The following is a 12,854-nucleotide window of genomic DNA, read 5'->3' as shown; positions in this document are numbered from 1 at the left end:
GTCACTTGTGAAACTGTTTTTAGGGTGAAGCCAAATTACTAGAAATAAAAACCATTGGTATAAAAACGAATGGGTATGCGACTTACTGAAAAGTTTTACTCATGTACCCGTCAGAAAACAGGACACTGGAGGTAAATGACCGACAGTTAAAACACTTTTGAATGTCTGTGCCGTTTTTTTACCGGCTGTCTGGGGGTTTCGGTAATGTGCAATTCACACCAACTCGTTTGCACACTTACGCTTAGTTGAAGGTTTATTCACGAAATGCATTTAACTCCCAGGGCAGCACGCTTATAATAAAACGATACTCTGCCAGGAGAGCACACGAAATAAAATATAATGATACTCTGATTATCAGCTTTATGCTCAGATTAAACGTTTCTGCTTTTTTTTTAGTTTTCAAACTCTACAGATACAAAAGCTGCACAAGGTGTCAGCCAACATGGTTTCGGGCTACACCTGGACCGGAACCACCTCCCCTTCACTGTCAACTTTATGACCGACCCTTTTGCCTATGAATCATCCTCAGGACGCTTTCTTGGGAAGGCCAACCCGCACCAGACAATAGTTAAGCCATTGGGTGTACTTTGTCACCCAAGAAGACAGAATCCTTTCGGATGCTCACATAACCCAAGGTTACAGGTACACGCTGTCAGACAATAAAAGCTTCCCAGAAAGCCCATCGTGCTTTATGTTTTTTTTTTGTCTCATTTTTAATTGTTTCATGTGACATGGAGAGGGGTCATTGTTTCATAGAGGCTTTCTTCTCGAAGCAGGACATGTTCACAATGGAACTTATCTCGTCACTGCATACTGTGATTTAAAAAAAAGAGAATTAGATGACGTTTTGTATAAAAATCAAAATAAATTGCAAAAATATTGCAGGCTGTAACGGCGTTCGATGAAAAGGCGTTCGATGAAACGGCGTTCGATGAAACGGCGTTCGATGAAACGGCGTTCGATGAAACGGCGTTCGATGAAACGGTGTTCGATGAAACGGCGTTCGATGAAACGGCGTTCGACGAAATGTCCGGACCCAGTATAGGGTATGTCCAAAGAAGTCAATTCGGAAAAATCGTAGACCTTCAAAGCGAGTAGTCCTTCCATATTTTCATAAAATTTCGCACAACATCAAAGCGTTAGCCAGCAGGTTTAATAGCGAGTTTTCGTAGATCGTTTTCGCCGTCCCGCAAGGCCCCCCGCAACCCGCTGCGATAGCGGGAACTCCACAGTCAAGGCTATTAGCGCGCAGGCGCAGTAGCAACTTCTTCGTTGCGGAACGCTTAGCGGAGGGGGCAACGCGATCTACGAAAACTCCCTAATATTGGCACTGCCTTTTCTACAGATTACAGATTGAGCCGTTTGACCCCTTTTGCCTCACCTGTTTCAGGTTGCACGATAAAACACAGAGAAAGGGATGTAGAATGTTCGTCGGGTGTCGTTTACAAGATACCCTTTGATTGTGGCCTCTGTTATATTGGACAGACTAAACGTTGTATAAATGAGCGCTTGATGGAACACAAACGTTGTATAATGAAAAAAGACCCGTACTCCGAAGTGTCAAAACATGTTATCGAATGTAGAAACTGTGTACCGTTGTGGCATCTAACTTCAGTAGAGTTGCGGGAAAAAGATGACCATAAGCGGTTGATAAAAGAGTCATTAACGATATTAGGTCACGGGAATGCAGTTAATAAGCCGTCGTTTCGGTTGGACAATGAACTGCGGCGTTTTCTTAGGCTGTGAAAAGTTCTGACCTTCAAGGTTTATGTCTGTCGGTTTTCGGGTAGCGGGAACGATGGGTCGTTCTTTTCTTTTCTTTTTTTCTTTTTTGTATATGTGTTACTGGGCTTGGGGTTACCAGTGTGTTTGGCGGTCGGGAAGCGAGGGGTCAAAGATAAGAGAAGTGCGTGACGCAGAGTCTGTTGTCCTTGTTGTTTAGTCAGAGGTTACGTTGGTGGAAAGTGGCATTCTTTGGGGTTCTCACCCTCTCCCCCTTTTTTTCTTTTGCATCGAAGTGCCTATATAACCAGGTTTGGAAAATAAAAATTTCAGCTGTGTTAGAGACTTTTTAGTGTTATGTCGTTTACCCGCAGTCTCCGGTTTTCTTTTAACCATGTAGAATGTTCGTCGGGTGTCGTTTACAAGATACCCTTTGATTGTGGCCTCTGTTATATTGGACAGACTAAACGCTGTATAAATGAGCGCTTGATGGAACACAAACGTTGTATAATGAAAAAAGACCCGTACTCCGAAGTGTCAAAACATGTTATCGAATGTAGGAACTGTGCACCGTTGTGGCATTTAACTTCAGTAGTGTTGCGGGAAAAACATGGCCATAAGCGATTGATAGAAGAGTCATTAACGATACTAGGTCACGGGAACGCAGTGAATAAGCCGTCGTTTGGTTGGACAACGAACATCGGCGTTTTCTTAGGCTGTGAAAAGATCTGACCTTCAAAGTTTATCTTTGTAGGTTTTCGAATAGAAAAAACGTTGTGTTTTTTTTTTTTTTTTTTTTTTTTGTGTGTGTGTGTGTGTGTGTGGTTGTTAATGTAGGTTTTCGGGTAGAAAAAACGTTAAGTCGTTTGTTTTTTGTGCTCGTGTGTTAATGGGCTTAGGCTTTCCAGTGTGTTTGGCGGTCGGGTAGTGAGGGGTCAAAGATAAGAGAGGTGCATGACCCAAAGTCGGTTGTCCTTGTATTTAGTCATAGGTTACTCTGGTGGAAAGTGGCATTCTTTGGGGTTCTCACCCTCTCCCCCTTTTTTCTTTTGTATCGAAGTGCCTATATAACCAGATTTCGGAAAATAAAAATTTCAGCTGTGTTAGAGACTTTTTAGTGTTGTGTCGTTTACCCGCAGTCTCGGGGTTTTTTCAACCATGTGCATTTTACTGTCATGTTAAGAGTGAATGGAGGATTCGGACGTCCATTCCTTGGCTTGTGCTCGCGTGCACCGGCGGCTGCTGGCTCGTGGAAAGATTGTGCGCAACTTATTATGAACTCTGAAATGTTTGGTTCAGCGTCCCTTTAACCATATCGGTTGCGGAGGTAGCGATATACTGGTATACCTGTTCCCTTGCGGTAGTAGTCGAGGGCTCCCTTGACGCCCGCGACATCCTCGTAGTAGCTCTGGTTCAGGTGCACCGCAACGCCTCCCACCACGGTGTGGTCTTGAAGCTCGCTTCCCACGGGAAGGTCCGCCACAACGTCGATCTAAGTCAAGGACGGCGCATCAGAGATGAAACGTTAAGGGCCGCTCAAATACTTGCGTTTGCTTAGGACCGAGTTCCCGTGATCTCTTACGACGAGAGAACACACTAGCACGTGGGCGCTTTCTGTAAGATGACCCTGGAACCGCATTTTACTACAGCGAAGGTTTTGTGATATTTGCTAGATCAAATGTACGTACCATCTACCACAGGAGTTTCAAACACGCGGCTTGCAGGCCGCATGCGACCCGCGGGCAACCGGTCACGAGACCCGGTTCCCAGGCCTCGAGCACTAGAAATGGCATGCGTCATACTGATCTCATCTCGACGATACATTTTCGCTCGAAAGTACCTCTGCTCCTTTAACGTATTTGAATGGTTCATACGTATATTTGTCTTCATTTGCCCTTTGTTCCGCTTTATTTTATTTATCTTTTTTGCTTCCCAGCTTTTTGTATTGTAGAACAATTTCACTACAACGCTGCAAGCGCGAGCTCTTCGTTGAAGGATGCATCTCGACTGCGCGAACTCTCGATGAGCAGGAGCGTCTGGCAAAGATAAAGCCTGCGAGCTAACAATTCTCGTCATAAAAAAACTTTATATATATATATATATATATATATATATATATATATATATATATATATATATATATATATATATATATATATATATATCGCCTGTGCATCCCGCACCATCAAGAGTGCTGGTTTTGTCTTTTAATGGCTACACATATATATATATGTGAACGAATATGTGCAGTTGAATGAACCGTACTTAATCCAACGAATCAAAGTTTCCAGGAACCCGCCGAAAGCCAAAGTTTCCAGGCTTGAAAGGTATGCGGGATGATTTTAAGTGTTAAAAGTAATCTATACCTCCCCTCCTCTTTTAGCCCCCCCGCCCAAATACACCAGAAGTTTCCAGACAAAGTACACTACACTCTGTTATAAACCTCCAGGAGGCCCTTCCAGATATTTGCTACACCCCTCTAGATTGACACTTCTGGGATAAACCCCTCAGTGTTCGCAGATTGGTGTAAATATATGGTGGCATAAGTGACGAGGCTCTCTGTAAAACGAGCCGGAAATACTAACGTCTACACGTAGAGCGCTGTAAAATTCAAAGGCGGTGCTCCTTTTCCTTTAAAAACCAGATCATATGTGACGTTTTGAACGGAAATAGCCGACTCAGACGACGACCGAGCTGACCGAGCGTTCAAAGTGCCGAAAGCATCTGTTAATGGAGCCAGGCTCGTGGCGCCATCTCCATATGGGTGCAGCAAGTAGACAAGGGTACGTGTCTTCCGCTTTCGAACAACTGCTTGCTGCGGCTATCGCGGGGGCGCCACAAACACGGCTCCTGTAGAGTGCCTTCATACACACGCGCGCCTTTGCTTGAGTGGTGACATCTCAGCCATTTTTCCGCTCAATTGTTTTTTCATGCCTTTTGAAGTGCGCGCAATCCGGTGTCACTCAGCTCGAGCGCGTAGCTTTGGCTAATGCATAGACGCCATTTTACCGCCCAAGTCATGCACCGAGTGCGTGAGAGCGTCACGCGCTGGCACATTCAGTGCAACAATGGATGTCTTCACCCTGAGACAGACAGACATGCAGGCACCCTAGGCTCCTGCAACTCGGTCGTCTGCATCGGAGCCTACAATTAAAAATGTTCAGAGTTTGGTTCAAAATTGTTACAGGAACGGACCTATGACTCAATATTTCACGAGGTGAATTTCTCTACTAATACACATATTTGATGAAACTTTGACGCCTCATGCTCACCAGAATTCATTTTCCCATCGTCGTCCACATGTCTGTCATTTGCAGACGCGTCCGCCTGGGGCAGCGAATTCACGCTGTTTCTTTGTTCCTTTTTACAGAAGGCTCATTTATTGATACACAAAATTCCCCACCTTGGGCCATCTCTATTTGAAATCTTAGTTAAATACGTCAATAAATCGATTGATGCGGGCAATTGAAAGAACAAACGGTTCATTTGGCTCTCCCGGTATTAATTGTTTTACAGTGTGTTACTGAGCGCCATTTTGGGCGGGAAAAAAAGTTTTTATAAATAAGCCAACAGATGGAGTTCAATGAAACTTTCGACAATCGTGTCTTTAGGTCGTACTTTTATCGCACTCAAATTTAGTAAGTGTAGATTTCTGGGGAAAAAATGCAAGAAAAGACGAAACCTGTTATTTCCTATGCACGAGAGGAAAACAAGAAAACCGTCGGGTTGACGCTGCCACCCACTAAACTGATCCGAGCGAGTGTGGTACGACAGGTGAGTAGCAGCGTCATACCAGACAGTTCATTAAACAGGTAGCTGTTTTACAGCAGTAGCTGTTAGGGGGACACTTCGAAGATTCGCGCCGTCGACCACGGGCCATTTTCGGCACTCCGCCAATGCATTTAACGGGCCGCTGATAACAAGATAACGAGCAAGCAAGATAACATGCATAGCCACGCATGGTAGCAAGATAACATGCATGGGCAGTGAAATAGTCCCTGCCGGATGATCTGGCAGTCCACTGGAATGGGTGCCCAAGTGATCTAGAATTAGCGCAAACGACAATTCTCGGGAGATACGCAGATAAAACTGCCTAAGAATTTTACGATGCATTCTGCATCAGAAAGCAAAGCACAAGCTAGTGCGTTAGTGCCCCGTGGATGCACCTGGCAGATACAGAGTTTTCTTTTCTGAACGAAGAGTCAAAAAGATGGTATTAATAGCGTGTGTTCGTTTCAATAAACCTTCATTTGAGAGTGCCCTTCGTCTTGTCTGCTTCCTTGTTACCGTTTATTCGGCGCTTTTCCTTTAGCACGTGTGACCATTTGAACCGAAGTGACGTTCGAAAATACGCTCCCCTCTTACGCAGACAGCTGAATTGCTCTATATTTAATGCACCCTCACTAGTTACAAAACGCTATAGAATTTTCGTTCGGTGTGCTTGTCGGTTTAATACAAAACGCCTATGCGGACTCTGTGCTGCGCGCTCGCACCTTTACCGTTTATTCAGTCCATCTGCTCCGAAATGACATCATAGGGGCGCGAAGTCACGCCTCAGTCGTCGCTGTGTTTCACGTTACGTTTTTTTTTTTTGTTTTTTTTTTTCTACCGTTGCATAGGAAATAATAAGTTTTCCTTTTATTCCATTGTTTGACAAAAACTTACACTCACAAAACGTGTGTATGCACTGGGACCTTTGTGAAAGGTTGTATGCACTGGAACCTTATGTGAAAGGTTCCAGTGCGCTCTGTTCATTGACTTGTTTATACTTATTATTCCACGGCCGAACAGCACCGGTATAAACCGTTCAATATAAATGCATCCAGCCAAGTCATTTTCCGCGTTCATAGAGAAATAAACACGCACGCATATGCACTTATTTCAAAATCGACGAACACGCACGTGCTCGGCTGCGGAAAGGCCACGGGGAAAGGCATACCGCGATGTGGACATGTCAAATTCGAAAAGACGCCCACACGAATGGAAAAGGCTTACGCCGAGTTCTTCCAAGTGCTCTCTGGGGCCAACTCCCGAGAGCATGAGCAGTTTGGGCGAGTTGACCACACCCGCGGATACCACCACCTCCTTGGAGGCCAGGACGGTGTACTGTCGCCCGGCTTTCCTGTATGTCACGCCCACTGCTTGCTTGCCTTGGAACACGACCTGCAGGTCAACGAGGATTGAAGACGATAGATGAATTTTGATCTCAACGGTTGTTTGAGAGAAAAGATAACCGTGTTCTCTTTCACGCCAAAATATGCAAACCATTGCCGAACTCTACAGTCTTCGCCCAGACGCAGCAGTAGGAGTTGGGACCAGGACAGGTTTGCTAGAAATAATATCCTAGCTGAGACCAAGGGGGAATGCCCTTCGCGCATTTGAAGTAGATTTTGAACGCTTTTTTGTTGGTATCGTCTTGCACGTGCAAGCGTGCGCTAGCATTTGCCCCTCTAAAGGCGCGAGCATAGAGCGCTTTTAGATCGCTCCAAATCCTCCAAAGGAAATCCCTATAAAATTGCGTCGAGAAAAGCCTGCCAAGCCTGGAATGCGCGAACGCTTGAGAGTTGAGTGGTCGTTCCACACAGCTGGCGCGCCAGTCTTGTCTCTACTTTCTTTCACAGCATTTACTAAGACGTGGCCTTTAGCAAGCCGGGCCTGATGTCAGTTTCGGAACTTACCGCTGTCTAATTCAAATGTTATAAGCTATTTCAGAAGATTTGAATAAAAAATTTCAGCCAAAGGTCCCACGGATACAGTAGCCCACAACAAGCAACGGTCCTATAATTTCACTCCTTGAAATTTATCAAAATCACATAACTTTTATGTCAGATAGCGCTAAGTTCGGAAGCTTTAACGTCTGGTCCCAACTACTAGCGCGCCACATGGACAGAGACTTGGGCGTTCGGCGACGCGTTTTTGTTTGTATTTCTTTTAGACGAGTAGAACACGGTTTCTTTATCTTCCAAACAACTGGCACATCTATAGAAACGGCGAAGAAGATTTTAGGACAGTTTTAACAATGGGTCTTCGAAGGGAGCCTCGTTACCTTCGTCGCTTGGGAGAATAAGGACACGTGGAGGTTGCGCCTTCCCTTGCGCCCGGCCACAGGAAGGACAAAGGCTTTGGCCGTCGACCACCGCTCGTTGCCGCGCATGGTAAACTGGTTGGCGCTGAAACCTGCAGAGCGACCATCGGCTGTTCGGCGGATCTTTTCCAGAAATGTACCTATGTTCAGCTATTCTCTAACTCAGAGTGTCGGCGGACCATTCAGAGCAATCTACAAAGTGCGAAAACGCGTGCCAGTAACAATGCGTTTTCATTTGCCCATTATCCCTGCGCTGATGGCATTCGCAAGCTTAATAATTGCGTCTTTCTCTGGACGCGCTCCGCAGATCGCAGTAATTGGTCCACCGCTGTACTGTGAGGGAAGGTAGATGCACACAACACTCCTGAACGGTCCTGCCCGTAGATTTTCTATCAATTCCCTCGGGATACTAACCATTGTTCTGCCTCGGTATTTAGACACCGAGAGATTCAGAAACGCAGGACGTAACGTGTCCTGAGCATCTCATTATTGCTTTGCAGCGAATCATATTTCGGCAGTCGCCGACAGGAATCCCAAAGACCAAATCACGAAGCAAAAAGAGTGAAGCTAATAAATCACACCTTGAGCTTCTTAGCTTCTCAGTGACTCTAGTAGAACATTTATAAGAAGGACCAGTGACTGGTGGTCAGGGTGCGTCGCGGTTCGACGTACACGTCCAGGCGTGCGCGGGCTCACCGGTCTGCTGCGGTCCGTTGTAGTCGACCGCGTCGTAGCCCAGCTCCTTGCCGGCCTTGAGGAAAGCGTCAAGGACGTAGGTCGTGTACTTGGCCCTGCTTACGGTGAGCTCTCCTCCGACGCCGTGGTAGCCTGCGCGACATCGAAAGCGAGGCAACGCGAAATGTCTTTCTATGTGCGTCGACAAAGACTCGCATCATAGTGTGTAACAACCGAGTCTGTGGTGAGGGAAAAAAAATTCAATACACAGGCAATGAACAGGAGAAACAGACACAGTTATTGAAGACGTTTCTCTCCTGTGACTGTTTCTTCAACATGGAAGGTTCTATTCCCTTACCACATAATATAAGCTCGCTGTAATGCATTGAGCTTGCCTGCGTCTTCCCGTTTTCCGCCTTGCAGGCTGTGCAGCCGGGAGGAGAGGAACGAGACTAGGTGTTTTGCGCACGACTGAAACTGCTTTAGTAAAGGCCACTTAGTATAAGAAAATTATTTTTTCGGTCTGCGACTGCGGAGGACTTCAGAGCAGGAGCATAAAGTGATAGAGAGCAAACTAATAACATAAAATCTACTAATTGACCTTTTTTTTTTCTTGGGGGGGGGGGGGGGGGGGGCGAAAGTTTACTTTTCCCATTGAGCGAAAAATCTAAGTAAATGGCCATAAAAACGCGATTGCGCGGCCCGTGCCACTCAATCGTATGCTCAAGGACGACGCTGTCGTTGGCGTCGTCCTTGCGGTCGTCCTACAAGTCGTCCCAGACCTCTAGGACGACCTCACTTGTTACAGTACGTGAAAAACAAGCGGCGTATACGCCGCTTGTTTTTGACGTACTGTAACCATCACAACGCCGACTATAGTCGGCGTTGTGATGGCAGTAAAAATATGTCATGAAGCGACATCTGCGTGATGTCATCAAGCTTCATGATACGTCATCAGCGTGATGTCACTGCCGGAACGCCGTGTGCAAAATGTGCGCTTCGGACTTTATATCTGCTCGTTGTGCTCGACCGTACGCCGGTATCCTGGATAAGCATCGTATCACTACTGCGTGGTGCATGTTAGAGACCCCAGGCTAGCGGTTGTACTGCACTGGCTAAATTTATCATCTGCAGCTTAGAGACAAGTCGAGCGTTGAGGCAGACTAAGTTCTAGGCTGTATAAACATACACACACACCGAATTCTGATCGTTGTGTGCTTCGTGCGATGGACTGTAGGGCAACCGCGTCTACACGTACGGCCTCGACATCGAGCGTAACGTCTATCCGTTACGTTACGCCCGTCCATGAAGATATATCTTGTCCGTAATGATACAACATTTTTTTCAGAACCTACCCCTCGAGCCCAAAAACGTATTCAACGCTCCCGCTAAACTGTTGTGGAGTAAGAACATGTCCAAACAAAACAAAATATAGATGTCCCGTGACGTCCGTTCAGACGAGCGCCTCCTGACGTCACGTGATCGCGTGACGTGACGCCGTGGCTTCAGGTGATGTGAACCTTGTAGTCACGTGAAGATGTGAGCTCCAACGCTGACGCCACACCTCGTTCCAAAAACCTTGCCCTTTAAATTTAGCGAGGAAATGGTGCACCCTCCGTCCGTAACGTTGTATCGATGTCCCTGACGTTACATCTGTCTATGATGTCATACATTTGCATGACGTAACATCTCTTTTCAAAAGTACTCCCAGCCAAAAAAAAACAAAAAACAAAAAACAGATAATAGGCACTGAAAAGCGCCGAAAACTCGCTCCCGAAAAGACATTATAGTGAGAAGAGAGTGGTTTAAGTAACAAACACGAAAAGGTCAACTTACATTCAGAACCAATTCGTTACTTAGAAGAAAAAAAAAAAGAGTACGAGGGAAGTAGGACTGGGTACTAAAAAAGAAAAAAAGGTGAAACGCTAAGAAAAAAGAGATTGTATAGAAAAAAAAAAAACCGAACTGCACTCTATTTTCAAAAAACGTTTATAGAGTATTTTGAATAAACGAGTATGTGTCAGGGTAATTAATCGGTGCTTTCGTGGCATTGTGTCCAGCCTCAGAAGTCGTGTGATGGTGCTATTCAATTTCTTCGTTCGTTTTCACACCCAAATGTATCTATATCGGCATTTTTTTTTCTTTTTAGAGGGTTGTGTGGAGTACAGTTGCCTAAAGGCCCGTTCACACTCTTGCGACCTCTTAAACCTGGGTTCCTTAAAATTAAACCAGGGTACACACTGGCGCTGTCTATTGGGAAGCAGTGTAAACTCGGCGGTCCGGCATATTTTTTTTTTATTTCTCGCGCATTATCCTTTTTTTTTTTTTTTTGGCTCGCAAAACTTTTGTCAATGTTATAAATGAGCCTTTCTATGGGTATCACGCACATTTGACCTCGGAGATCCCGCAAAACCTTCGCTCTTGTGAAATACTGTTCCAGGGTCACCGCATAGATGGCGCCACAATGCCAGTGTGTCCCCTCATTCTAAAAACATTTAAGAAGTTTTAAGAGATCTCGTCTCTCTCAGTCGTACTCGGTCGCAAGAGTGTGAAAGGGCCTTAAAACGTGGTTGCCGTCTTAGAGTGAAGGGCACGAAGAGCACAAAGGCGATTCTTCTTTGCCAATAAGATGAAAGCTTTTTGCTTTTTTTTGTAAGCTCATTAGCAGCTGATGCTACGGAACTTTTGACGACGGGCTACAAATTACGTAATTCAAACGCGCCCGCCAGGCATAAAGTAATTAATGAGCGTTAGGTATTTAATTCGCTAAATATCGTTTTATCCTCCTAATCTAACGTTTGCCGTGGTTGAGAACGTCATTTCGAAGGTACGTCTATTTAAAGTGACCTTTTTGAAAGTTATTCTTAATTGTAAGTGAAACAGCCTGCATATATTCGAGGGCGTACCCAAATGTAACCGAAATTATATTCTGGAAGGTGGGTTTTTACTACAACAATTTTCTCCCCGCTATGTGAGATTTCTATGAACTCGTCTGCACCGGTGTAGCATTTTGCATTCTTGTGAGACACTGCTTTCGGCTTTGATGAACAGTGTTTGGAGAATCTTTCGTCCTTTGCTATTTCGTGGTGGCTAACAAACAACGGGCGGCAAAGGAATTTAGTTTTCTGTTGGAAAACAAAATGCGGTGGAAACGGTCGTTACGTACGGGCGGTTTACAAAGAAGCTGCTCCGAGTAAAACACACCTTGACGAATGGGTTTTCCCGTTTTAAACAAGGCGAAGAGCTGAGTGACGGTCAACCTCATTCCGGGCATCCTTCGATCAGCAGAAATGGAAAGATTATGTCAAGAGTTCGTCAAGCCATCGTCGATAACCGCCGTCGGACGATTGATGAACTTGTGGAGTTGACTGGAATGTTATGGAATTTCTTCCAGAAAATTTTATCGGAGGATTAAAGGACCCTACGCACAGTTGCATTTGAGTGCGTTTTGATTGCGTTGCTGCTGCGGAAAACCAGGAGATCCTCGCTTCTTATGCGGCGTACCAAGTTATTCCTCGAATAGGACTACACTCTTCATGCGAAGCACAGATGTAACAATGACTCGCTACCGTTTCTCGACGCAACGCAGTCAAACGCACTCAAACGCCACTGTACGTAGGGGCCTTTACTAAGGCCCGCTTTAAGACGGGGCAAATTTTCCAGCAATTTCGGTGTTGCTGGCGGGTTGTTCCCTAGCTTTCCTTAGATCGACACGAATTGCTGAGATAGGGTCCGGCTCGAACGAGCGAGCAACTCGGAGCAATTCGAAGACGCTTGAAACGGCTGCAGCCAATCAGGGACGCGATATTTTCACGTGACACCCCCGTGGTGGGGATGATGACAGCTAAAGACTTAGTTCTGGTTTAAAATGGACCGTTTTTGGAAACAAACCTTTTTAGAAAGATGAGTTAGTATTTATTCTCAATACCATTCAAAGATATAAAACACGTTTTTAGCGCGTAGTTGCGCGTCTAAATAGTGTAAGAAAAATCAAATTTCATGATGATGATGGCAAGTCATAGCAATTTGGTTGCCGCGTGTGAACGCGGGCGGCCCGTGCTGCTGGAGTTGCGACGTCAAGTTGCTGGGCGAAATTGCCCCGTCTGAAGCGGGCCTTATGAAACGAGTTGCGGAAAATTCGTACCTCGCTCGGTTAGGTTTGCTCATTTACCATGATAACGCGCCTGCCCGCACCGCGCGAAGCGTTCAGTAATTTTTGACTAAAAACGGCTTGACCCCCTACCCCACCCTCCATATATACACGACCTTGGCCCGCGTGGCTTTTTTTTTTTTTTTTTTTTCGAATGGAAAGCGTAATTAAAGGAAAACGTTTGCCGACGTGGAAAGGTGGAACAAAAAACGGCAGAAGCAC

The 12,854-nt window shown here is 45.6% G+C and overlaps 1 protein-coding gene across 1 annotated transcript in view; it reads right to left on the bottom strand.

Moving 5' to 3' along the window:
• Positions 1 to 12,854, bottom strand: part of LOC8028579 (4-pyridoxate dehydrogenase) — a 59,913-nt gene that overhangs the window by 15,435 nt on the left and 31,624 nt on the right. Inside the window, exons 4-7 of the mRNA XM_040499820.1 lie at positions 8,504 to 8,635; positions 7,769 to 7,899; positions 6,718 to 6,885; positions 3,070 to 3,214 (exon numbers count right to left, since the gene is read on the bottom strand). Of these exons, the coding sequence (XP_040355754.1) occupies positions 3,070 to 3,214; positions 6,718 to 6,885; positions 7,769 to 7,899; positions 8,504 to 8,635 (576 nt within the window). The remainder of the gene's footprint in view (positions 1 to 3,069; positions 3,215 to 6,717; positions 6,886 to 7,768; positions 7,900 to 8,503; positions 8,636 to 12,854) is intronic.

The sequence above is a fragment of the Ixodes scapularis genome, unplaced genomic scaffold (assembly GCF_016920785.2).
Source record: "Ixodes scapularis isolate PalLabHiFi unplaced genomic scaffold, ASM1692078v2 PGA_scaffold1__304_contigs__length_218370807, whole genome shotgun sequence".
Classification (NCBI taxonomy): domain Eukaryota; kingdom Metazoa; phylum Arthropoda; class Arachnida; order Ixodida; family Ixodidae; genus Ixodes; species Ixodes scapularis.
Note: the sequence above shows the minus strand (reverse complement) of the source record. Positions and strands in the feature narration are given on the sequence as shown.